This window comes from Athene noctua, chromosome 10, assembly GCF_965140245.1.
Source record: "Athene noctua chromosome 10, bAthNoc1.hap1.1, whole genome shotgun sequence".
NCBI lineage: Eukaryota > Metazoa > Chordata > Aves > Strigiformes > Strigidae > Athene > Athene noctua.
In genome coordinates, this window is record NC_134046.1 from 20,054,635 (window position 1) to 20,081,147 (window position 26,513).

At 49.1% G+C, this 26,513-nt stretch overlaps 1 protein-coding gene across 3 annotated transcripts in view; it reads left to right on the forward strand.

The window, feature by feature from the left end:
- BSN (bassoon presynaptic cytomatrix protein) overlaps positions 1-26,513 on the forward strand; it is a 96,942-nt gene that overhangs the window by 37,896 nt on the left and 32,533 nt on the right. For 2 of the 3 annotated variants that reach the window (XM_074914672.1, XM_074914674.1), the window contains exon 3: positions 11,587-12,369. In XM_074914672.1, coding sequence (XP_074770773.1) covers positions 11,587-12,369 — 783 coding nt within the window. Of the gene's footprint in view, positions 1-2,858; positions 2,965-11,586; positions 12,370-26,513 lie in introns of those variants that run through there. The other variant, XM_074914673.1, reaches the window with a different exon arrangement.

Consider the following 26,513-nt stretch of genomic DNA (forward strand, 5'->3'; position numbering starts at 1 on the left):
TCTCCCAGTGGATGCTTTCAGCAGAGAAGCTGTTGTCAGACTGTTTTTACTGAACAAAATAGCTGCTGTTCAGTGTTTGTGGTCTGTAGGATGGCAAGTAATGGAATTAGACTGCAAGGAAGATTTAGGTTAATATTTTGGGAATGTTTTCTAGCCATGAGGATGGTTAAGCCAAAGCCCCTTTATTCCCCCTTTTGCTTGCCCACTCAGTAAATCCACAACTGATGGGAAGTTTTAAAGCCCAAATTAGACAAACATCTGTCAGCAGTGATGCAGGCTTGTTTGGTCCTGCTTGGGGGCAGAGGATAGAGCCAAAACCTTTCAGAGGCCCTTATAGCTCTCTCTTCTTGCTGCTGCTGAACACCAGGGTGGAATCCTGAAGCTTTGTTCCAACAAACACACATTAAAGGCAGCAGCATAAATAAAATTCAGACACAGGAGCATCTACTGGAAAAGCAGAGAGTGGGGCAGGGAGAGGCAGTGCTGGGTGCCCAGGATGGAGGAAACCCACCAGCACCTCTTGTCTGCTTCTTGGAGAGGCATAAAAATGCTCAAGGTTTATGACAGGGCTCCAAGCCCTGTGGGAAAACCTTCTGCATTCATCCGGGGCCACTGGAGGTGGTACCTGCCCCTCTTACTGGTCAATGTGTGGTTTGTACAACAGTTTTCCTACAGCTGTGCTCAGTGTTGCAGTTCGTTTCCCCTCTGCCATGGGAAGGGGACTGCCTGGGATGGCTTTGTCATGGGTTTAGGATTAACCCTCCTCCTGGACACCTTTCAGGCCCCCTCCCAGGTCTCTCCTGTCTGAGTGTGGTAAGTCCTGGCTGGATGGGATGTCTTTCCCCTGCTGCCTCCACGAGGTCCTGAGTGCCATCATCCCTCATGATAGCCCTGTCAGGCCTCCATCCACCAGTGCACTGCATCCTGCTGTGCTTCACTGCAGCTCTTACACTCTGTCACAAACATCTAATGAAATTCCTGGAGAAACCAGTACAGCCAGCTCCTGAGGAGGGCTGCATGGGACAGCCAGCAATGTCCAGACCACGAACAGAGGGGAATATGTGCTGTGCCTATCTCCTCCCAGGTGCACATCCAAACTTTGGGCCTGTTTAATTTTTTCAATACTTGCATCCTGTGTGCAACACAATAACCCAAATGAAGGTACGTGCTGTCCGAATGATTTCAGGCAAGCTCAGACCCACCGTGGGCAGCCTACGCTATTGCTCCTTTGGCCAGCATTTGGTAACAAGCTGGAGTGTCTCAGGATCATGGTATCTGCTTACTTTCCCTTTGTTGCAGCCATAGATTTGTGCTTCATAGATTGTGTGGCTAGCTGGATTATAAATTATTCATGGCAGGGAATTTATCATGTTTATCTGGAATAACTGAGCAATTAAATCTGTTTAGGTATGTAAAAAGATTGTGCAATGTCTTGTCTATCTTCAGGCCTTAAATTCTGCAAAGGCATTTATTACATATTTAATCTAGAATATAAAGAAAAGAAAGGCAGAAAATACATTCTGCTTCAATGCATCGATCCGCTCTGGTATGTTCATTTGCAGAAGTTGTTCATTCCAGCAGCTTCACTCATAAATACGTGTTGGCTGAGCGTAAATGAGACCTAACTTGGCTCCTTGGCTCCCCAGAGAAAATGTAAGGCCGTAACACCTGGTCTGTGATTCTGTCTCTGAAAATACTCTGTACTATTTACGCTAGCACTAGGATTGTCTTTATTATTTAAAAACTTCTGTCCCAGATGCTTACTACTGGGTCAGAGGATCATGATCCTCTCTGCCCTGACTGCTACTGTACCGTGCTCAGATGCTCATGCTGCCAAGGTAATGCAAAGTTTGGGGTGTAAAAGGACCTTCAAAAATATTCAAGCATGTTTAGTTCAGTCCCTGAGCTACAGCCATTATCTCTTATTGCTGTAATTGTCCAGGAGTATTCCCAAAGGAGCCAGAAACTTGTGGGCAAGGCTGCAACAGGAATCACTCATAACTGAATAAATGTGGAGCCATGCAGTAAGTGAATAATGATTTTATTCTGTGTTACCAATAGGAAACTGGGCTGCTTCTAAATTAATCTGTTATAAGTCCATTTATCGAAAGCAGTCTATGCCCTTTTATAGCATTATAGCTATGAATTGCATCCCTGCTGTACATGGTAGCCACTTTTCACCCAGAGAAACCCCTTGGCCTCATGTATTTCTCTGCTTTGGGCAAGAGATGCCGGTGAGTGGAAAGTTTTAAGCATCCCTGCTCCCTCCCAGGCTGCTATTTTAGTTCTGCAGAAGACAATCAGTGAGCAGGACCAGAGGCTCCTGTTACTCTGGACATTCGTCCTTCGGCTGGCGGCAGGGTACAGGAACAGCAGCAGAAAAAGGCAAAGCAAGCCGTTAGGTTTCCTGGACCGCAAGGGCTCCTGTGGAAGTCCCGCATTACAGAGTGGGAGGGGACCTGGGGCTGCACTTAGAGCACATCGGCGTGCAAAGCTCAAGAGATTAAAACCTGGGGTGAGCTCTTTGCCGTCCTTCCTGACCAGGCCCAGGGGACAGCATCCTCTGAGCACGTACAGACGTCCAAACCTTTCATACTCTCCTTCGAAGAGGGAACAAAGGCTGTCTAAACAGGAGCTAGTGAGGCAGCAAATCGCACAAGAAACCTTCCCTAATGAACTGGAAGGACTTGTCCCTTTGCCTCAGGCGGTGGCACTGCAAGCATGCTTAGCTAGGCATCGCCTTGCTTTGGTGGGGGGACCTGCGTGGCGGGGGGAGCAGAGGAGCAGCGCTGGGTCAGGCTCTGGAAAGGTTTCCTCCCGCTCGTCTGCTTCTCTCCACCAGCAAGGGCGAGTAGCAGAGGACGGGGTGATTGTGCTTACCAAGGAGCTAGCGGCTTGATCGCCGCCTTAGCCATGGGGGATGCTACTGGAGGAGCACCGTCCTGCGTGTGATGGCAGATCAAGGTTAGTTGCAAAGCTGTTCAGCGTGCAATTTTCACTGAACGTTTGCTTTATCTCTGCGTCGGTGGCTGCGTGGTGTGGGTAGAGATCATCCGAACAGCGAGGTACGGGAGCTGGAGGTTGCTGTTAGACGGTCTGCAGACCCTCCTGTGAGTGATTGCCTCCTGATGGCCTTGGGGGAGAGGACAGGACTTGCTTTAGCAGCCTTCGGTTAGTTCAGGGAGTGCTAACTAGCAAAAAGGAAACTAGTTAAGAAGTGACTAATAGGATGAAATGGCACTGTCGTATTCTGCAGCTCGATCTTCTCTGGACAAACGTGGTTTCCCATCTGTTATTTGCAGCGAAGGAGATGAGTTTGGGGGTTGGTTCCTCTTGCTCGCCAGCAAGCGAGCAAGTTGATTATTTTCTGGCAGGCATTAGCAGGATGATTACTGACAGCTTCAGTGGCTTCCCCTTCTGGGCAGGAGTGCTAAGGACTAGATTTTATTTATATGGAGATGTTTGAAGATAAAGATGAGCATAAGGTGGCCTTTTTCAGAAGTGCCTCAGTGACCAATTCCCCTGTCAATTAAGTGCCAAAGCACTCCTAATTGCACAGTCCCTCTGGAGCCTGGGTTCTCCTCAAACTGTGCATTCAATTTGGACCAGGAAGCTCCAGCCCACGCTGCCTGTGTGTTTGCATCCGCCTCCTCTCCACCTGGATGCACGCCTGAATTTTGGTGATGTCTTGACATGCAGCATGGCCACGGACACATGACAGCTCCTGCACACTGGGCTGCTTGCGGTCCTTCAGAGTGCCTTAGGAGACTTCATCCCCTGATGTTATCTGTTCGCCCTAGATCAGACCCTGCTGGTTCACCCCATTGCGCCCTCCCACGGGATGTTTTGCAGGCTTCTCGTTTCATTTGCATGCAGGCTGTGCACTGATCCAACAACAGGGGCTGCTTTCCCTACCCTCAGCGTGTGAGCTCCAGGGTGTGCTGTCCCTGTGTGGCCGTAGGAAAAAGCAGCAATAGTGCTGCTTAAAAAAACAACCCCAAAACTTCAGAATAAGACGTACGTTTGTATTTGTTGTATGCTCCACCAGTAAGCCTGAGATGGTGTGGGAAGCCTTCTCCACATGGTACCTTTAGCTTTTTCCATCCATCAGCAGCTCTTCCAGGATTTACTGAGCTTTCCCTGCTCTCCGACAGCCATTCCCACCTCCTGCCCCCCCTAGCATCATCCCAGCTCCCCGCCGCAGCTTGCTGTTCCCTCTGTTCTCTAGCCGAGGGCTGCCTGCTAGCACTGCCTCTTCTCTTGGATCAGGATGTTGCTTTAATTGCAGGGTACATGGCTTTGGCAGATTTTAGCATGACAATGTAAAATGCACGACGTGCCCCCCAGAGAGCTCCTCTAGAGCAGATCCGGGAGGCATGGAGGGGAAGGGACATTTCGCTGACTGGCCGATTTCATGAGACGACGATTCTTCATCTGCAGGCAGAGCTGATGAATTGAAGGCACGTAAGGACACTCTCAGGCAGGTCACTGGCAGCTCTCACAGCTCTAGGGAGAGGCCAGGCTGTTGCAGTGTTCCTCCAGGATGAGCCAGTAGCACCCATTAATGAAGCTCTTCTTCGTGCAGTCAGCAATCCTTGGCGTTGAGCCTCCCTATTAGCCTGATTAACACAGTGCCTTTGTAACCCAACTCTAGCTTTGGTTATTTTTATACTTATCTAGTTCTGGCTGTACTGGTGCCTGCAAAAGGCAGAGGGTGGAGCTGTGACCGTGGCCTTGGGGTGTATCTGCTGGAGGTTGGCTTCATGAGTGGTGGCTCTAGGACAGGTGCCTGCTTGGAGCTCTTGAAGAGCTCCTGCCGAAGGCTTGCTCTCTTGCTCTTCTGAAACATGTTTTTTGGGGGGATTTCCAGTTTTGTAGAATATTAAATACACATATTTTGGGAAACTCTAAGAAAACCCATGCTCCTCTTCTCCTCTGATTTCCTATGAACTTGGCTTCTTGTTTTTCATCTACCTGTGCACTCTGTTGTCTCATGCCAAAGGAGAAGGAGGATGGGTTGTATCTTCTGCTGAACAAAGCTCCTTTGCTCCATCCTGTTCAAAGCGGTCAACTTTGGGTGGGATCGACCACACTTGACTCGAGATGGCTTGGGAGCTGTTCTTCCCAGCCTAAAATAATAATTTAAAACAAGTCAGATGGACTGTGCCCCTGAAGTGCCCAATGGCCTCCTCCTCCTCCGATACAGGGTCGTATAGCTGGCATGGTCAGATGGCTGTGGCTGTAGTAAAGTGTTGAAACGTAGGGCTGCTGAGGAACCATTCAGTCTCAAGTCTCCAAAGTCTTAAATATGCTCATCTAATGCTCTTCTATTCTTTTGGGGTTTATTATTTTTATGAGGTAGGATAGCATGCTGGGTGACCTCCAAGTGGTCCAAAATAACCAACCCTCAGCAAAGACAGAGTAGTTCATTATAATCCTAAATTCTGGCTTGAAGAGCTCTTGGATGTTCAGTTAAGAAGTTTTTCTGCTTACAGCTCATTTTAAAGCTTCTCCTGTCTACCACAAAGGCTGAATTCTATACCTAGGATACTTTTAGAGCTGTATTGTCTTACCTCAGGAGAACAAAACAACCTGCACATTACCAGTGCTCCCTTGTATCTCCTGGTACAAATCCAGGGGATGGGCTGTTTCCACATTGTTTCTTAAAATAGGTGGTGTTAGAATAACTTTAGAAGCCTTATAAGCTCAAGCTGTCTCTATTGTTTTAGATCACTTTTAACTGTGTGCTTTTCTTGGTGTTTTTCCTGAGGGATTGGTAAGCTGCAGCACCCAGGGATGCTTTTTAGTCCCCCGTATATACCTGTGCAAACCACTGCTCTCCTGTACTGCATTCCTCTGCAGAGGGTCAGGATCTGGCCTGCCATGCATGTGCTCATCTGTAATTCTTATTGGTGTTTAAATCTGCCCTGAGTGCAGCTAGCATATGCTTTGTATGTTCCTGCCTACAATTTTTTTAAGGAAATACTGATTGGAAAGTTTTCATTCCTAACAGGAGTTGCAAATAGTCAGTGCTCACAGCTGCAGGGTAGCATTGAGAGGAGGAGGCACATCTGGCAACAGTGACCCCGCAAGTGCTGCAAGTTGCAGACCCGTCCACGCACTGGGGAATAACCACATTTGGGAGAGGATTTAGAGGAATATTCTGTGACATTGCAGAGGTCTGCAGTGGGAAGGGCAAGACTGGTGGTCATGGGTGCATTGGGCACTGCATGTGGGGCAGAGACAAGTCAGGTGTTGGATGCAGACTTACCAAATGTCAGTTAAGACAGGATGGTTCAAACTTGCAAAGGTTTTGAGATCAGTGTGGGTATGAAATGCCCTATAGATGAAAGACCTGCAAGCATTACCTCTCTGAGTCTTCTGCTGAGCCCAACAGCATGTATATAATTTGCTTTAATGGTTAGAAACATCTGCTGTTAAAAGTGATGCTTAATATATTTGGCTTCCATTTCCAGTCATTAGTTCTTTTTATGCCTTTTTCTGCCTAATTAAGAACCTTTTAGTACCTGATACTGTTTCCCCTGAATGTGCTGCTGTATCGTAATCAAGTCACTTCTTAATCTTTTCTTTGATAAACGAAAAAGATCAACCTCTTTAATTCTCTCATTTCAGACATTTTCTGCATCCCTAGAAATCACTCTTACAGATCCGGTCTATATCTCCTGCAGTGTTTTACTAATTTCCTTGAAATGTCGGTGTGGAACTGTTGAGGGCTCTGGAAGAAGTCCCTTGGTGCTGGAAGAGGAGGCTGAGCCATCTCCTCACTCCTACCTCTAGCTCCGGGCTTCCCGCATGGGGTGAGCACAGGTTTGCTAGGAAGCAGAAACTCGTCTTCATCAATATTTATCACTTTATCTAAATCTGCTGTGTGTGAGTGGTGTTAGCCACAGTGAGATGAAGTCCTTACTAGAGAGATACTTCAGCAGTGGTGAATCTTTGTTGTCTCCTAGACCAACTGGGTAACTAGTCTGAAATCCATTTAGCATATTCACTATTGATATTTTATAGTGCCTTTTTTTTTTGTCAACATGTCATGCATTATGAGGTCAAAACACCTTTTGGACACCAAGGATATTGCTTCTGTGCATTACTAATATCAAATGTGTAGAGAATAAAACCAGGTTTGCTTGCCACGACCTGTTTTTCCTAAAACCATGTTGATGGCATATATGCATGCCCCTTGGTTCTCTGCTGCCTGAATCCAGTGCTGTCTTTCTGTCTTGGACAGACATCTGGCTAGCTGTCCCCTTCAGGCCATACCTGTGCCTTCTTGGATATTCAAGCAGAAGACTCTTCCAGTCTTCTAAAATTTCCTCTTAAAAATGAACATCAGCACACAGCAGTTTTCTTAGTTCTCTTAGATCTCTTGGCTGCAAAATTATTCATATCTGCCAAATTTAAATATCTTCTGCTGCTGGTAGATGTTGTTGAATGTTCTTCTCGATTGCTAATAGGTTGGAAATGCTTCATCCTCATAATTAGTGTTATCCTGCTTCTTCCCAAATGTTCAGTGACAGTAATTACAGCATGTCTGCCATATCTGTCTCATTAACAGCTTTACCATCTCCACCCAGTGATGGACCCCTGTCCTTTCTAATGTGATCTTTGTCCCTAATGCCCTTCATCAATCCTTCCTACTGCTCCCCAAGAGACTTCCCGAAGCTCCTTTGTTTTCATACTGTTTAAGCACTTCACAGCTTCTTGGTTGACATTGGTCTGCTGAGCTCTGAAGAGCTGAAGCTCTGGAAGATTTCAGCACATTGGTGTGCTGATTTTATATTTCTAATGGTGCCCTTTGTTTTGCACAGCAACTACCTTTGCTTTTAGCCAGCCTCATTTGCTCTTCATTGAGGCATCAGCTTGGTTTCAGAGCTATTATCTACATTGCCGTTTTCTTTGTATTTTTCAGTATTTCTGCCGGTCAGATTTTCTGGGGTGAAGGAGGTTAGCGTGCTCTGAGCAGCTGGTCTCAGGCTATTCAAGACAGTGCAGTTTTACTTCCCCTGATTTTAGGGTATAATGGTGACTTCAGCATTCCTACAAAGTGAGCTGAAACTAGAGTTTTTAATAATCTTGGGCTTTTCTCACTGACAGACATTTCATTCTGCTAGTTACCCAGGCTGTTAGCAGTGGTGAAGAAGTAGTAGGATAAATTATTCTTTTCATATTCTTGCCCCCTATTTCTCTCCTGTTTTCCGAGTATCTTCCCCCTGCATGATGAGTCTGCAGGCGAGAAATGAGAGCGTTTAGAGGACAGCAATGCAAGCCAACTGAATAGCCCCACTGTTTCATCTATTTCTGTGTCTTATTTGCCCAGTTCTCCAACACATCAAAACTTTCAGGGTTTAGATTAGTAAAGATTTGCGCCCAGGCTTTTCCATCCTCCTTTCTCTTTCTTAGGGGAAGAATGTTTGGCAAGATGACTTGGACCTTCCTCTTTACTATTTTCCCTCCAGGACCCTTTAAATCATCTTTGATCTGTGTAATCCACATTGTGTCATCAGTTGCATCTGTAGAGGCTGGTCAGGCAATTTGTGATAATCCCAACTAAATTTACATTTCAAATGCTTACTCTGGGAGCACACCACCCCGCTATATTCCCTGCAGCCTTTTCCTGCTCCTCAGGACAGACGTTCTTCAGCAGTTGCTTACCAAGTCACAGAGTCCAATTTGATGGTTTCTGCCCCATCTGAAAGCCCCCTGGCTTTTTTCTGGCTTGGCTGCATAAGTCAGGTTTATTGTTGAAAGTGAGAAAGCTTCAGTCAGTATTCCCCAGCCCCTGAGCTCAGGAAGATCCTGTTAGGGTTGTCCACGAGCCACATGCAGCTTGCATGGCTGCGGGACCCGGGGATGGCACCTCCTGGTGCCCGGGGAGCAGCTCTTCTGCACGAGCCTTGGCCAGGGACAAAGCAGGCACTGTGCGTGGTGCGGGCAGGGGGTGAACCAGCAAAGCTGGAGCTGTGAGCTGTTCAGTATTCACCAGCAACGCTTGCTCCTCGTTAAAGCTGGCAGACAGTTGAGAGCAATCAATTGAATTCCCTCAATATTTTGTTTGATTGTTTGGAAGTTTATGCAGGAGAGTGGCAAAGTATTTTTCCTATTCCAGAAAATAAGCTAAATCTTGTGCCAGGCTATATTAAATACAGACTATACAAAACCAGGAGTTTGGAGCATGTCCTTTGCTGTGTACCTTGTGGTCATGGACCCTTAAAATCAATATGCAAACAGCACTGACGGCAGGTCTGGGAAGATTTCTTGCCCCAGTTTTCACCTCACCTCGAGGGTCTTAAAGTGTGAGACAGGAGATTAAGCGGAGAGGGAAGACTTGGCATTTCTCAGATACTGGGGAACTTTGTGGGGAGAGAGAACCTGAATAGAAAGGATTGGTTTTCCCTTAATTTAAGCTGATGGGGATGGCAGGCAAAGCTGACAGGATTTTGGGAGATGCTCTCCTGAAATAGAATAGTGGGAAGAAATTCCAGGGGGTGTGAAAGCAAAAATAACGTGAGGAATTCTGTATGTCAGAAGAGAGACAGCAGGACCATAAGAAATTATAAAAACTAAAGCAATATTTTCAGGAACTAAATATAATGTGGCCCATTTGGAGAAACAACGATATAACACAAAATTGCTGGGCAAAAATTGAGGCTGTTTTTCACTCAGCTCTGAGTGAAATACCCAAGCAGAGGCTAGTGAGGATAGTGGCGTGGGAGCTCCGCAAAGCACAGTGAAGGCTGAGAAGAGCACAGAGCTGGCATGCAACCAGCCTTGTAAGGTGATGGGAAGAGCTTTGGGGACTAAGGCAATGCAGAGCTTTCTGCAACCTGCTGAGCCAGCCAGATGCTGGGTGGAGAATGGAAGGGGCATAGTGGGCACGTGGAGGTTTATTCATGCACTCCTTTGTTAATTTTAATCCATGTTTCCCAATTGATCTGAATTTTCTCTATTTTAAAAAGTTTATTATTTGAAAGCCAGGCTTTATGAGAGTCCTGGGGAAGGGATCTGTAAAGAGAGGCTCAGGGCACATCTGCCTCCCCCCTCGGGGACTTGCCATCCTGTTCAATCACAGCACCTGCCGAAACACCCTACTGCATCTCTGTGGGCAGCTTCTGTGAGCAGAAAAATGTTAAAATGTTGCTGTGGTTAGAGTGTAGGGGGGAAAAACCCTATGGCCAAGTTATGAATCAGTTGTGTAGCACCCGTGCCTCCAGTTGCAGGACCAAAAGGCCACACAGACCTCGAGACCTTGGGCTGGGTGACACAATGGGGCATTTAATGTCTTTGCAGTGGGGGTTAAGCTGAGCCTTAGAGGTGACCCTTAACACGGGGATGAGGAGGCTGCTTCTGAAACAAAAGACAGGAAAATCCATGTCTCATGCAGTGCACGCAGCCCCAGGAGAGCGCGGGCGCTGGGACCTGTTGGGTGCTGCGCCTGCAGTGGCCCATGCTGGGCTCTGGGACTGCCTGTCCTGGAGGCCGCTCTGGTTTTTGGGAATGCTCTGGTCCTTTTTGCCACCTTAGTTGCTTGTCTCAGAAAAATCATTTGCAGGCAGACCTGGTTGTCCTGCTGACTATACTAAATATTAATATTTGCACAGCCGCTGAGCATCCTGGGGATTCCTCGTATGGGAAAGCTCACAGCTTTCCTACAGCCTCTTTAATTAACTTAATTCAGACATTAGCGTGTCACAAGGAACATCTCTCGAGGGGGGAAGTCTTTCATTTATCACCACTTAGCAAGGGAGCATTTTATATTTTTCATTTGCATCCAAAAGTTCATCATGACAAGAGTGAAAATTAACCATTTACTCCCCAGCCAGTGCTTTGCCTGCCCAGCAGCACAGATGCATTGTGTGAGGAGAACCCACTCCCTGCTGTCCCTTATGGGCTGCAGTCCCCAATTTTTGGGTGGGATATCACAACCGTCACATCAATTCCAGAAAATCCATCTCTGCTGGCTCCAGGGAAGCATCAGGCATGTCACGGCAGCTTTTCCTCTGGGAGGTGCCTGGTGGCAGCAGGCAGTATGCCGGTGCTGGGGAGCATTGCAGTTGTACACATGCATTGTAGTGGCATTGCTCCGTAGAGCTGTGCTGGACCTCCTGCCAGCTCTCTGCTCCTGGCTGAGGGGCACTGGTTGCTTTCCATGCTAGCTCTGGTCACCAAGCAGGAGGAAAAAATATGGGCTTTAGGGAGGTGGTGAGGCTGGGAGACCTTGGAAAGGCCCCCTCTCTGCTGGGAGAGGCACAGAAAGTGCTGCCTGCAGGCAGAGCCTTGTGGCTAGCAGGAGCTTTACAGCAGAAGCCTTGGAAGCCAACCAATGCTAATTAAAGCTTGCTTATGCACTGGCGTGTTGTGCCATGGGTACCTGTGACAGATGGGGTCTGTTCACCCTGACTGTGAGATGCTTTTCATGAAGAATGTGGTACCAAAATGTTTTTCAGGGACTGGTGGCTTGTTGCTGTAGTTACATAGGGTTTGTTTAGGGGAACCTAAGGGTGTGCTGGGGCTGCCTGTGGGTGGCTGTAGTTTGCTCACTGGCCATGTCTTCTCTTTGTCTTACAGGTGAAGGAATGGTTGTGCTTGAACTGCCAGATGCAGCGGGCACTGGGGATGGACATGACGACTGCTCCTCGCTCCAAGAGTCAGCAGCAGCTCCACTCTCCTTCACCATCCCCCTCACACTCCCCAGCCAAGCACCCACCGGCCCCAGGTGCAGATAAATCCCCACCAGCCCCCCGCACCCTGCCGTCCGAGCCACCCAAACCTCACCCCGCGACACCGCAGAAGGAACCGCACAGCCAAGGCCAGCCAAAACCTCAGGAGGCGGCCAGGTCCTCCCCGCAGCATCAGCAAGCCAAGCCTTCCCCCTCTGAGCAGAGAAAGACAACAGGAGATGCTGGGGCAAAGCCTGCTGCCCCGGCCCCTGGGGCTGGAGCACAAGAGCAGCCCCAGGAGGGGCTCACAGGGAAACTCTTTGGCTTTGGGGCATCTCTCCTGACCCAGGCGAGCACTCTCATGTCTGTCCAGCCAGAGGCTCCCACTCCGAGCCAGCCGTCTCCTGGCAAAGTGCCTCCAAAAATCGTCTTCAGTGATGCCAGCAAAGAAGCTGGTCCTAAAGCCCCGGGGGCACAGGGCCGGGCTGGTGCTGCACCAGGCGTGAAGCCAGGCAAGCCGGAGCAGGGCGTCAAGCCAAAGGAAGTGCCGAAAGCAAGGGTCTTGTGCCCCCTCTGCAAGGCGGAGATCAACGTGGGCTCCAGTGAGCCCCCCAACTACAACACCTGCACAACCTGCCAGCAGCAGGTCTGCAACATGTGTGGCTTCAACCCCACGCCTCACCTGGTGGAGGTAAGGTGGCTGGCAGGGGTGGGTGCCTTCTGACCCAAGGGTCAGTCCTCTCTCCTCACTTAAAATGGAGACAAGATTGTGCTTTTCCCTTCAAAGGTTTAAAAAAAGCCTTTAAGAAGCTGTTGAATCCAAGTACCTGCTGGGAGAAGCCTGAAGGCTGGAGGCCACGGTCCTCCGCCTCTTGACAAAGACATGGATTTCATATGTGTACACCGATTTCATGCTGGTTTCATGCAAGGCGTGACTGTTGTTCAGGGCACCCCCAGCAGTGTCCACTGCTCCCCAAAGGTGTCCAAGGGTTAGGGAATAGAAACAGGTCGTACGGGTGCTGGAGTCACCAACACGCATCATCCTCCTGGTGCCTTGGATGGACACCTTGGCCAAGCTTGGGATGAGGCTAGTGAAGGACCTTCTGCAGCTCCTGTATCCTCCGATGGTGAGGGTGCAAGGAAAATGGTAGGGGTGGGAAAGTGGTGGAACCTCAGCAAGAGGATTTCAAACCAGCTGAGGGCATGCAATAGCCCGTTGGAGTTTGCTGCCCTCTCCAGATAGCAGGGGCTCTGCTCCATTGTGCCTGGGTGCAGGGAAGGGGAATGGGCTGAGCACAGGATGGGTGTGGAGACATCCACAATGCTGTTTGGGTGTGAATTGGCTGGGTGTCTTGCAGCCTGCTGAGATGGAGTGTAAGGAGAGGAGAAGGGAGATTGAGGTGGTCTGAAGTTCACCCAGTCTCACTAGCTGTAGCTGAGAAGGTCTCTGAATTGTTGTGATGCCCACCCAGATCATCTTCCCAAGCACCAGAAAGGGACCTTAGCCAACTCTAGCGACTGACACCTGGAGAGGAGAGTGGTGCAACTAGGGCTCAGCTAGAGCATCCTCCCACCCCTTCTGTTTTGGTAGCTAGGGAGAGAAACATACCAGACCCTTGGAGAAGGCCTCTGTTGAAGTCTAGACCCTCACCCCCTCCTCTACACCTGATTTGAGACCCTTACAAGAGGAGGCCCAGGGCTTTCTTCTGGAAGTGCTGTGTCTCACAGCCAGTAAGACACAAAATGATATCATCAGCGCATGGAAAAGTTAATGGGAACTTTAAATGACTAGAAGTAAGATTGCTAATCCTGGCTTCGTTCCATGGCACATAATTACATTTTATATCCCTAGCTCCTCCCTGCAGTTTCAATTACACCCAGTAATTCTCTTCCTGAAGCTGCTGCTGTTCATGGTCACGTTCATGGTGGAGGAGAACCGCTCTGCTGGGGCGGTGCTCAGCATGCATTGGAGGTTAGATAGCTGCCTCCTGGTACATAATGCTATTTTCAACGGAAATGCTCTTCTTGTTGCTCCTACTGCTGCTTCTGTCCTACCCTGAGTGCTTGGGTGAGAAAAAAAGGTGTCCAGGTTGTTTAGTCCCTTCGGTAGGGCTGAAGCCCCATATTGGTCTGCCCTTGGGCAACAATGTGTTTCCAGACTTCAGAAAGCTTGTGGGTTGGTGAAATGGCTTTAATGTGCTCCCCGTGGCCTTGGATTGTTAAATAATTAATTAGAGAATTAATTTGGGGTTGGTTGTACCTGATAATGTGGTGTGCTCTGCAGGTACCACGGAAAGGTGACCTCTCCCCAGTGCTTGTTTCCAGGGTCACCAGCTGACACCTGGCATTAAATTTCAGATTTTGAAGGATGGGCTCTGTCTTGACTCCCTCAGCTTTGAGTAAATGCCTTCAGACACCCTTGGCAAGCTCACCCTTGCACGTATGCCAGTCTTAGGGTTTCTTGCTGCTGCTCGTTACTGTGATACCCACATGCCTTCTCACAGAGTGAAGACCCACAGCAAGGTCTCACCTGGGTTTTGTGGTGTCTTGGGTTTTGTTTCCCTTTACACAGAATCATTATCTGGCTTGGAATGGATGGGTTGATTTATGGGATTTAATTGTTTTAAGAGTTGAGGAAGAAATGCAGCACTTGAGCTGTGAATGTTCTTAACAAAAACTTTCTGAGGAAAGGAAAACATTGCAAGATCTGTTAACACAGTCGGACTTTAGTTTTGCTTGATCTTCTGAGGAAATTAGTCTGTAGTCTGATCCTCTTTTTGCCTGCAGCTCACATGAGCTTGTCCCAAGCCCTGAGATTCAGGCAAATACCAGAACTCACTCTTTGAAGTAGTGAGGCTTGATCCATTAATTGCTTTATGAATTAGGACCTCGATTGTAAGCTCCCCTTGGAAGTTGTGTGAAGACTAATAAGGAGATCTGAGCCCTGGTCTGGTATGTGCAGAGCAGTGTGAGCTGCAGGTGAGACAGGCAGAACACTCTGCATGTGCCACTGGAGCCTGGACAAAGCCTTCACCCCCAGCTTCAAGTGGTGTGAGTCACAGGGAGGGAGAGGGCTTGGGCCACAGTGGCCTGGTTTTTGGAAGAAGGATGGAGTTTTGCAGCAAAACAGTGCTGATAGAATGCATTTTCTGCAAATAAAGTTGCAAGCTGTTGAGGCTCTGTCACAGTGTTGTTGATGGACTGCACATGATTATAGTTCCATAGCAAAATTATGTAACCATCCCGGGAGGGGAAAAATCCCTAAGTAATGTTTACATCCTTAAGCAGGACACCTAGGTCATCTCCACTGGCAGGAAGGAACAAATGAACTTGTGCTGAGGCAGACTGCTCTCCCTATATTGGTGTGGGCTGTCGCAGTTCGATGGGAAGCACCAGTCAAACCAAAACTGGTATTTGTTGGGGGGCTGGATGAGCCCAGTAGTACGATGGCAGCCAGAGGGCACATTGGCAGCACTGCTTCCCTGGGAACCCTGGCTCCTTGGTGGCATCATGCATAATGCGGAGGGTGGAGATCATCCTAACACCTACTAAACCTAGTGCTTTAGCATGTGCTGACTTCCAAATTCATCATGGCTGTTGAGGAATAGGCCCTGCAAGTGGCTGAGGTGGATCTTGGAGGGAGGATGTGTCCAAAGCAGATCTTTGGGAAGGAGTTGGGGAGTTATGGAGAAGGTGCATCCTTCTGCAGGGAGGGCAGGACCCCATGAGATGTACTAGCCTGCTGGCGGAGGTGAGACCGTGTTAGGCTGTTGCACGCTGCTGGAAGCAGACCTCCTGCTGCACATCTGTGTGTGTTTCTGCCGTGTGAATGGGCGGCCAGTGGGATGTGACAGGTCTCAACTAGCTGGACACACAGTATCGGGAGGGGCAACTGGGCAAACCTCTGAGCCACTCTCAGCAGCAGCGGGGGTTACAGGAGGTGTTGCTTTCTGATGATCACTGTTATGGGGAGAAGAAAATTGAGAGTGAAATGCAGAAAGCAGGGAAGGCTTTTGCCCCTATTGCAGCCCCCTGAAACTTCTGATTTCCTTGGAAAGATGTGTTATTATTTACCCATGGTATTTTCATCCCCATCCCACTCCTGATCTAAAGATGGAGTTAGAGGCTCTGGGTCCCTGCCGTCCCCTCCCACCCTGTGCAGCCGCCTGGGGACATATCCAAGTAGCTGCCTCCTCCCCAGCACTTCATTCAGCCAAGTGCACTCAAACCTATCAAAAGGGAAGAAAATACTAAAAGTGTTCTTCTTCTGTGGACTCACCGGCTGAGTTGCGTAGGTGCCAAGCCACCAAAAAGAAAAGTGAGACTTGCACTTCCCTCATTGTCTTTGCACTGCCGTGGGCTGAGTGTTCATGTAGTCCGGTCCAGGTGAATCAAGAGCATCCCACCTATGAGCAGTAGTGCCTCCAAGCCTAGAGCTCCCACGAGATCCACCGTCAAGGCTTGGCTTTCCTTTGGCCCTGGGTCTTGGCGGGCATGGTCAGAAGGTGATGGTGAGTACTAGAAGACTAGGGCACTTGAAGAGTTCAGGTATAAGCGTGGCATTTTGGCAGCACATCCCAGAAGTGTGTGGGTTGTGGTGACCCATGGCTCTGGAAGCGGTGGATGACCAGCAGAGAGAGGAAGCCCAAAAGTGTGCCTGACCTCCGCTTCTTTTACTTTCTTGCCATGATACATGTTACCCAGCTTTAAATAAGTTGTTTATGTGAATTACCAGAAGTACAGGTGCCTGGAGCTTCCTCCCACCTCATCACACCTCCTCCAGGAGCTGGCTCCTGGGAACAGCACCATGAGCTGTTCCCACCAAGTCAGAGTTGGCACTTTGGGGCTCTCCCAAATTCCCTACAGCCTCAGCCTGGTGACATGTAGGCAGGAAAGAGGTTTCTGTTGCAGGAAGAGCAAGTGCTGGGCTGTTTCACTGGGGCTTTCAGAAATCACACCAGTTTATGGCAGTTTGCTGTGAGAGCAAGTGATCTGGCAAGAGCTGGCTTGCAGCGTGATTGCCCTGTGCTTGCAGAATGCTCTCCCGGTAACCCTGATTGACCCCAATTGACTCCAGAGGTTTTGTATTAAGGAACAAATGAACTATGCATGTTGTGTTACTAAATAAGCATGGCAGGATGCCCCTTTGCCTAATTAACCAGCCTGAAACAGGAGTGGTGACAAGTTTCATTGAAGAACACTGCTGACCCCTGGGTGCCAGGCCGTGACCTCCAACGGGTGCCTTACCCTCAGGAGGGTCCTCTTACTGTTTTGTGGTACTCGCCATACCACATCCAGATCCTAAAATTGCATTTGTTTTCTTGCTTTCCCCACACATTGTAAAAAGCATCCTTCTCTTTATAACACTCGTATTGTCATTGGCATGCTGCTGCATCTCTCTGGTCTCACTAGTCAATGATGTTAGGTTCCTTATTATATGCATATCATCCATTATCCTGGATGCAATATTGCAAGTCAGCAAAATGCAGGAGCGGCGTTCACTTGAGTCCTTCGTGGGACATGTTCCCCTTCTGGTGCTCCCCTTGTACCTGCAGCCAGGTACAAACAAGCCTGTTCAGATTGATTTCTTGCAAAGAGCTTGTGAATCACCGCATCAAGTATTGTCTGGAAAGCCCTGGGCTTCTCTTTCCATCACGCTCTAAGCCCTCCTGCTGGGCAAAATTGGGCCCCGAGCGGAACATCTCCTCAGGGTATGATGCTGCACTGCTCGGGTTCTCGGTGCTGACGCTAAGGAAGGGGCCGAGCCTGTCCTACTTGCAGAAGCAACTGCGGTGGTTCCTGTGCTTGGTTGCAGGAAGGAACGGCTGTGAAAAAGGGAGTTCAATTAGATGGAAAAAAACCCTGTGAGGTCAGGCTTTGTAAAGATCACGGTGTCGCTGCTGGCAACCAGAGGATGGGTTAGAGAAGTGGGGCTGAAGAAAGGTTTTGTGATGGAATTATTTTGATGTCAGCACATAGATTAGGGAAAAAGTGATCAGAGAGGAGCATTGGGCTCCAGCCTCGCCTGCCCTCACTGCAGGTGGGAGCTGGCAGCCACGAGGCCTTGTTTGAGCCTGGTGTGCCATGCCTCCCTGTCCCCTTCCCGAGGGTCCGTGCTCTTGCTGGGAATATAATTAGCCAGTAGCTCCTGGCCAAAGAGGATTAACTGGGTTAAGAGAGTGCCTCCAGCTCAGTGCTGTCCTGGGCAGAAATCTGAGCCCCGGTCTGGCATCAGGGGCCATGCATGGCTCTTGGAGACCCTCACCACCTCCTTCCAGGGGGAAAAGCAGGATATAGGTGCCTTAAACACCTGCCTCCTGCCCTCTGGAGTGCAGGCAGTGCCTGTGTTGGGGGTCCAGCAGCTTGCTGCCCCAGAGAGCCCTGTGTCCTTCCTCTGGTGATGCTTGAAACCCTTCCCAAAGAGCCACCTACCTGCATGTGGTCATGGGGCGGGCAGGTGACAAGCAGGGACAGGCACTTAAAGTTTGCACGAATCATTTTTCCATAGGAATCTGGGTCCTGTTATTCCTACCATGCTCAGAGGGCTGAAGAGTAGCAACAGACACACTCTGTGGCCCCTGATGTAGCAGTGAGCAGCTGTTGCCAGTCACCCCTTTAAGGCTGTTTTCCCTGGAATTGGGCATCCTGAGATGACAGCTTGGCAGGGTCCCCAGGGCTTGTCGGGATGCTGAGACGACCAGGTCCCTGCTCCAGGTACAGGAGGAGCAGTGAGATGCCCCGCTGAAGAGTGGGCAAGGGGTTAAACCCTGGAGTTCTGTGCAAGAGGAAGAGGTAGCCAGAGATGCAGGCCATGGAGTGCAGCAATTGCTAAGTTTCTCCTGAATTTTTTGTGTAGAAATCATGATGTTTAAGTACCCCAGCCCCAGGGGTATAAATATTCAGGTCAGTCACATAAACTTAAGTCAAATGGAGAGCGCAGCTTATGACAGCGCAAGATGAAGTCAACTTTGCCAGCCTGAGCCCTCAAATCCCTTTATGGATTGGTAATTAACATCTTGCTGTGACTCAGGAGTTTTTTGTGCTGCTTAACCTGCTGTAATTAAGCCAGCTACTGCTGCTGGGCTGGGCAGTGCCGGGCTCCCCGCTGGCTGCTCCTGCAACCACAGGGGGCTGAAGTGGGGCTGGGGGTCAGCGGTGATGTGTAACCCGACAGAATAGTCAGAGTTAAGAGTGGAGTCCCACCAGGTGGGTGAGGCACACTATGCACACGTGTCCCACCCAGGTGATTTCTGTTGCTGTGGCAGCCCCTCTGGACCCCGCTGCTGTTTTTTCTGCAGAACCCCATTAGATGTTACCTCTGTGTCTGCTGTAGACCCTTGTCTTCTGCTGGTCATGTCTTTGGGGGGTTCTAGGACTAGTCCAGATGCTGGGCTTTGCCTTGCTGAGCCTGCTCTCAGCTTCTGGCCACTTAGAAAATTATCTTAAGAACTGCTGTTCCTTTCTTTAATCAGAAAAAAACCCCAGAGCTCCAGATTCCTTTCCTCCTTTAGATGCAATTATATTATTAACGGACAAATGTTGGCCCTGTGTGAACCCTGCTGATTAATGCTTTGGAGGAAGCTGCTGCCCGTGCCTGCAGATTGTTTTCAATGGTTCATAAAACCAAACTATATATTCAGAGGGGTGACAGTGGCTGAGCGAGGTAAGGGATTTCTGCCTTCCTCATTTCTAAATGAAGATGTATTTGAAATGAATGATGCTTCCCTGATGCCAGGCTGGCTTTCCAGAGCGTATTTGCTGTGCCTTAGGACTTGGAGCCACTGACTGTCATATTGCTGTGCTCCTGGGCTAGCAAGCTGCCTGGGCTGGCAGTGCCAACATGTTCTCCTGAGCTACTTTGCTGGGAAGGCCAGAGGGTATGTCAAGAGCAAAGCCTGAGTGCTTACCATGGAGCAGGCAGTGCAAAGATGATTTGGGCTTAAGTCAGGCAGCCCTTTAGCTTTCAGGGTGTCAGTATTGCTGCTGTGGGCCAGCCCGTGGTGCTGGATGTCAGGTGGGTATGAGGGCAGACGTCATACCTGAGTCTCCACCATAGGTGTCCTCCTCAAGAGCCCGTAAGTACAGGAGCCACCACCTCGCTGCAGGCTGGGTGCCTGCCCACACCGCTGCATCGTCTTACAGCCCCCATGTGCCAGCTGCTGCCCAGTCTGCTCCCAACAACCAGCTGGGGTGAACAACACCCACGGGCCAATATTCTCTAAGAGGGTGCTGCGAGCAAATCTGCAAGACCCAGTGTTTTGCCATGAATTATAGCAGCATTGCTCACTGCCATTACCACTGCTTGTTGCTCCTGCAGAAGGTAGTGAGCAGTGCGGGGGGGGAGGGCACGAGGTGGTGCCTGCAAGTCCTGGGGAAGCCGGGGGCTGCTCTGGCTCCGCTGATGGTGAAACTTCATCTCTCCAGTATTTATCATGCTGTTTCCTAGGAAGCGCTAAAGAATAGTTTAGGGAAACACTTTTTGCCCGTATAACGTGGATAGGTCTTCATGCCAGCTCGTCACCTGCTAAGCTTTGCTTTTTTCAGCATTTATTTCGATAGGTGTTACAAATATGCTTCTAAGGGATGATAGTATTCTGTTCATGAAACTTTTGTAGAACAGACTCATCCTTTAGAGACCTGCCCGAGCTGTCCTCGAGTAGATAGAGGGGACTGCGACCTTGCAGCAGGGACGTGCAGACAGACATATAGGGCTATCGCTGCAAGAGGTTTTGATATTCTTACGAGTTGGGTGTCATGAATTTTAAAATTCACCAGCCTGGGAAGGGCCTGAGTATCTTTCCATCTCCTGACTGAGGTTTCACAGTTCAGAGCTGCTCTGGGAAACACTGAGGTAAGATCAATAACTGCCCTAACACACCTTGTTAGGGACTTTCTTGACCTTGAGCACCTTTGAAAAGTGTTACTGTTGTACACATGAAAGGTTGAAGGCAGCAAAAATAGGCAAAGTAGAAGCACAGAGAGGAAGCAGGACAAGCTAAAGCTGCCATAGTGTTTTATGGATTTCAGAAAGGGCTTTATAAATAAGTGCTGGAGAGCAATAAAAAAACCCAAACAACCCAACAACCCAGTTCATTCAAGTATACCTGGTTCTAGCACAGGATTTTTCTGCTCTTGCTCTTCAAGTGAGACCCAGCAGCTGTGCTGGTGGGGCAGCTGTGGAGCCCTGTGCCTCAAGGAGCCCTGTGTGCCTCTGCTGATTTGAGCAGTGTCACTGACATCCACTGCAGGACCAACCCAAGAGATGCCCTTGTAACTCGTCAGATGAGCCCCTCTTGCAGGGGGTTGATGCAGACCTCAGTGGACACCTTGTTCAGGCACACAGCTGGCATGGGGGCAAAGCAAGAGGTTCCTGTGGCATCTTCCCAAAAGTATGCCAGATGCAGTAAAGATCCTGAGATGCTGGAGGAAAGCAGGGGAGAAGTGTGACATTAGAGGGGAGGTGTGGGGGCTCTCAGCAGGAGGGATCTCAGCCTGGATCCTTGTTCTTGCTCCTGCTGCATCTTGTATTGAATGATCAGTGGATAAAGACCCTCAGGATCAATCCCCAGCACAGTAACCGGCACCCATCATTGTAGGTTATCATCGTCTCTGCCACAGGAGAGGTGGTGGTGAGATCAAAGCAGGCTGGGGATGCTCAGTGGCCTCCAAACATGCTATATAGGATTAGAGACTACTGCTTTAGGGGTGGTGTCACTTGGATCGCGTCTGTGATGCTCAGCTTGGTGGGATGACTTGTTGGGGGCTGGTAGGATGTGGTAGGACGGGCCAAAGGCCCTGACTCCTGAATCCAGGCTGCTCCATGGGTGCATTGGCTCCTGTGTCATGAGATCTCTCCCCTGCCCACAGCGGGGCCTGCTGGTGGAGATGGAGTACATCTACATGTGGCAGACACTGCTCTTATGAGGACAAGATGTCTGTGAAGGGGATCAGGTTGGAGGGGACCTTTGGAGCAGCATGCTCTGAGCAGCACCGTGCGGACTGACAGTGGAGTCACACCATCCCGGTGCCAGCCACAGACAGCAAGGATGGTAGGACCATGTAAATCAGAGCCTTGGTCTGAAGGTGTGGTGGGCAGAGAGAGAAACAGCTCTTTGTTGGAGATGGTGAGGGGATTTGGCTGTTCAGCTCCTTTTTCCATCCGCTGGGAGCAGGCACAGATTATTCTGGTGTGCTCACAAGCCATTATACAACCTGGAGCTTTCTTCTTTTTTTTTTTTTTCTTATAACATGCCATGTTAGTACTTTATTTGGGAACATGTTGGGACACTTAATCGAGCATTTAATTGGCTTTGTAACACTGACTTAGTGAGTGGGTTGAGGGGGAGGCAGCTTCAGGGCTGGGCTGCAATGGAGATGATTTTCCAGCTGTGATGGGAACTTCTCAGACTGACTTTGTTGGTGTTGATCTGCCTTCCAAAGCAGCACTGCTTCTCCTAGTGAACCCAGTGGCATTTTGCAGTCATCTCCCACAGTCTTTAACATCTGTAAAGGTCCACGGAACAAAATTAGTGTGAGGAAAGGAGCTGCTGATGAAGTGTGTGGGCATGCTGGGGAAGAAGCCAGTGGGGATGCTGATGGATTGCCAGCTGGATGTGCATGTGTTGGGGTGGGCATTGCTAGCTCAGGCCAGGCTCTTGTATCAATTCCCTCCTTCCATGTCAAACCCGTTGTGGGTAAAGCCCAAGGTCAGGGCAAGCCCACGTGCAGCCTCCTGGCACTGGAGGCATGTTGATACTGTGCTGCTGAAGTGAGCCCAAGCCTTCATCAGCACGTGCTTGTCACTGAAGGCGACACCCTTCTCCAAGGGCCAACAGGACCTGAAAGACATTTTTATGGTATCTACAACTCAACCACTGTGGAGTTTCACCCTGGTTTAATAATGTTTCACATACTGTGTAGTTCAGCATTCAGTCCTTGCTGTGTGCTGGGGTGCCCTATTTTTCCACATGTGTTGGGGTGAGCCACGCGAGGTAAGGACTGTAAAATCCTATCTCCAGAGAAGTACAGGGAGTTCTGTTGAAAACGCTGCTGGGCAAAGAAGAGAATCTATGCAAAGAAATGGCACTATGCAAAGAAATGGCACTATCAGCATGGTTACAAGTGAACGCTTGGGAGTCAGCCAGCAGGATGCTCATTTTCTTTCTCCATTAAATGGCCATGGGGCTTTGCAGAAGGGCTGCAGCCTGAGCCTGTCAGGGTGGTGGTACTGCCTTGAGGTGCAGGATGAATAGCTGAGCCCTCGCCAGCACCATCCCTCTCCTTGAGTCTCCCTGCATCACAGTGTAAACTTTGGTCTGGGAGAAAAGCTGAAACAAGGCTTTTCTCCCCAATTGAAAGGGAAGCCTTGTATAATTAATATTGTTGGGGAACTGGGGTTCTGCGCTGCCACCAGAGCTCTGGTGCAATGTGCCCTGCACATGGTGATCCTCTCACCAGGCAATGCAGGCAGCAGCAAGGAGAAAACAGTGATGAACCAGGGCACTTCAACCTTTTATTTCAAAAAAAAAAACCTCACAGCATGTTAAAAGCCAAAGAGCTGAATGGATCAAGGGGTGCACCAAGTGGCTGTCTGCTTCCTCTTCCTCCTGGCCTGGTTGCTGGGCTGATGAGCTGGGGAAGGTGAATAGTACCAGCCTTCAGCAAAAATAAATGCAAAAGTGAAATAGAAAATAAAACCAAGCTCTTTCCTTGAGACTCTGAGCTCGTGCAGGTCTCTGAATGTAGATTTTGAGCGATGTTTCATTCCTATATTATGCAGGCTGATTTTTAGTCTTGGTGGTGGACATATTAGCGTGGTGCATGGTCACCTCACAGCCACCTTTTGAATGATTTTGCAGATGGAAGGGTCAGGAACTGACTGAAAAAACATGGTTAAACGCCTTTTTGGTTGACATTTGCCACTTAACTTGAGAGGGAAATGTTTCACAGGGACAGTTTGATTTCTGGAGATGTGAGATCCTTGCAGAAGCCGGGTGCCCATGTGGCCCCTCAGAGCAGGTGCTGACTGGCAAAACCCCAGACACTAGAAACTGTTGTGGTTTTAATATTTATTTACACTTATTTTCTGCTCTCCCAAAGGACCTTTTTTGGGATGGCTCCCAGGGACCTGCATCCTGATGTGCAGAGGAGTTGGGTACCAAACCTTTACAGGTGCTTTGAACCCCCACAGGGTTCATCTGCCTCTTCATCTCTCCTTAAAAGCCTTTGCTTGCCTGCCGTCACAGCATCTGGGTTCCTCAGTCTTGTGGACCCTGCCTTCCAATGCGTGTGTTTTATTCACAGAACGGAAGAGGGAAAGACACGTCCCTGTATTTTCCACTCCCCATTCTTTTCAGTGAACGTGTTCAGTGCAGAACATCATCTCTGCCCCTGACCTTTAAATTGAAACAGCTTCGTTTTCCTACGTGTCTCTTTTTTACTATAAAATGTGCCTAGCAGCAGCTGCTCTGTTGGGCAGACCGAAAGCCATGCTGCAGCTTCCTTGGTGCTGATACACGATTTCTTATAAAGCCTGATGCTTCCATAGTCTCATTTTTCATGTAAGGCTGTAAACCAGCTTCTTTCCAATAATCAGAAGTGTAGGAGGATTAGCTAGGAGGTGCAGTTATTAACGTAAGTGATTGTAATTATAAGCCGAGGCATTAACATAGATGCTCATGCTTGATCCAGCAACAATTACACTCTTTTCCATCTTTGATTTTTATCCACTTTCTGTTCCCACAAGCAGGTGGAAGGGTTTGTCCAGAGCTTGCGCTGCTGTGTGTTTGAAGTGCTTCGTGACTTGCAAGCCAGTGCCTGTCTTTGGGGCCAGGGGAGTCCCCATCTCTTCTCTTGCCTCTGCCTTTGCTACCAGTTATTTCTGGCACCATGAGGACCGATGCTCAAAACGGTGGTGACATCTCTACTGTGGTGGCCGTGCTGGAGCTCGGGGAGCCCTGCCAGGAGCTGCGCTGGGCGCAGAGCCGCGTTGCTGGCACCTGCAATGGCCTCGTGGGCATGGCTGCTCCCGGCACAAGGGGCATGTCCCACCTCCCCCTAGGCCGAAATGTGACTCTGTGGGGACGAGCAGCTGCTCTTCCTTCCCGCACGCTCACCTTGCCCCTGCGCTGGCCTTAGGCATAAATAAATGAAGTTAACCCAGGGTACATTGGAGAAGAGTCTGATTGTGTAGGCAATATTTAGAAGCCCCAGGGGATAAAACGTTCCATCAAAGGTGCGATCATTCGCTGAGAAAATGGGGAATTTTGGGGAAATGTCCTTTAGGAAGCTCACAAAGAGGAGGAGGGTGCTGGGGGCTGGGCTGAGGAGGGCTCCTGTGCCTCCAGAAGCTTGCCTCTAAGGATATTGATTGCTCTATTACAAACGGTATTTTTGTAAAATTTTCCTGTTGTGCAAACACCAGCACCAAAGAGCAGAAAATAACCACCCTGGGGAGAGCTTTTGCCATTGTTTGGCTTCTCTTAGGCCTGCTAGCTATATAATGGGCTAACATATGTACATTTGGGTAACATTCTCCTTCAGTGTTTGGTGCATTGTGGACTGTTTGTTGATGAAACAGCAGATTCAAGGTTTTGTCACATCCAAATTATCTGTGGGGTTATTTGGCAATTTGCTAGAATAATTTTTCTGGAGTTCCTTGATCTTACCCCGTTATCCTTTTCTCCCTAATTCAGCTAGATCTGGTTATAGCTGGGAAACTTCTCCATCTCCCAGCACGGGTGCAGAGGGGATGCCAGCACCTTTCTTTGTCCTGTGCCCCCTACACCTCTGCTTGGGGTCTCTTGCCTCCAGCATCATGGGGCAATGACAAGGGGTGCCGCCTGCAAGTGGCAACAATGTGGCTGCTCTGCCACCCAATTAATTTTAGTTTAAAATCCCCCAAATTTTAAAGGTGATCCCAGCCAGGCATAAGAAACTGGATGAGAAATGGGACTCAAAATGAAAGTTTGAAGAGGAAGTGTAGCCTCAGCTTTGCTGTACCCTCAGGAGACTGATTCGCTTCTCTGAACGGGAGCTGATGTGCCTGCACTCTCAGAAAAGGACATCCAAGATTATTTATTATTTTGTACTTTGCCAAGAGTTTCTAAATATGTTGCCTGAAATGGCATCTAGAGAAGTGAGATCTAGAAAGTATGCAAAATGAGCAATTATAAGTAAGCAACCCAAAGTGCTCTTCACTGCACCAAAAAGTCCTCCTTTTGGGTAGGTAAAAAGATTGTTTGCAAACTAAGTGGTGTTTGTTTTGTATTCCCAGTGTGATCCGAAGTCACCTGCTCTTTCAGGTGCAGTCACAGCCAAACACAGGTGCTCTTCCCCCTGCAAGCACCTGCCTGCAGCGGGGAGCTGAAATTCCCAGTAAGGGCGATGCTGGGGAGCCAAGAGTAAAACATCCCACTGCCTGTGCTTTGGGCACCCAGGGAAATAGCAGCTTGCAAAGCTCAGCCTGGGGACTCTTCTGCACTTGTGGAACGGAACATGAAACTTACTGTTAAAAATTGCCTAACTTCTTTGTGTGGTGGAAAGAAATTCGCTGGAGGCAGGCAGAGGTGTAGCCCAGTGCTCGACTCACCACCCAGAAGAAATGCTTTTCCTTTCTGAGGCTGTTCCTAGAGCTGATACTAAAAGCTGTTTAGGAGCTCCTGGAAACATTCCCCGACAAAGCAAATCGTTTCAGCTAATTAAGAACCTGATGCGAAAGCCCCAGGTAATACTTTGCAACTTAAACAACTTTCCAGGGCGTTTGGAAGAGAAACAATTTTAAAGACGCAGCTGCTGGAGTTATATTTTCTGTGTGGGAGGGCAAGGCAGATGCTG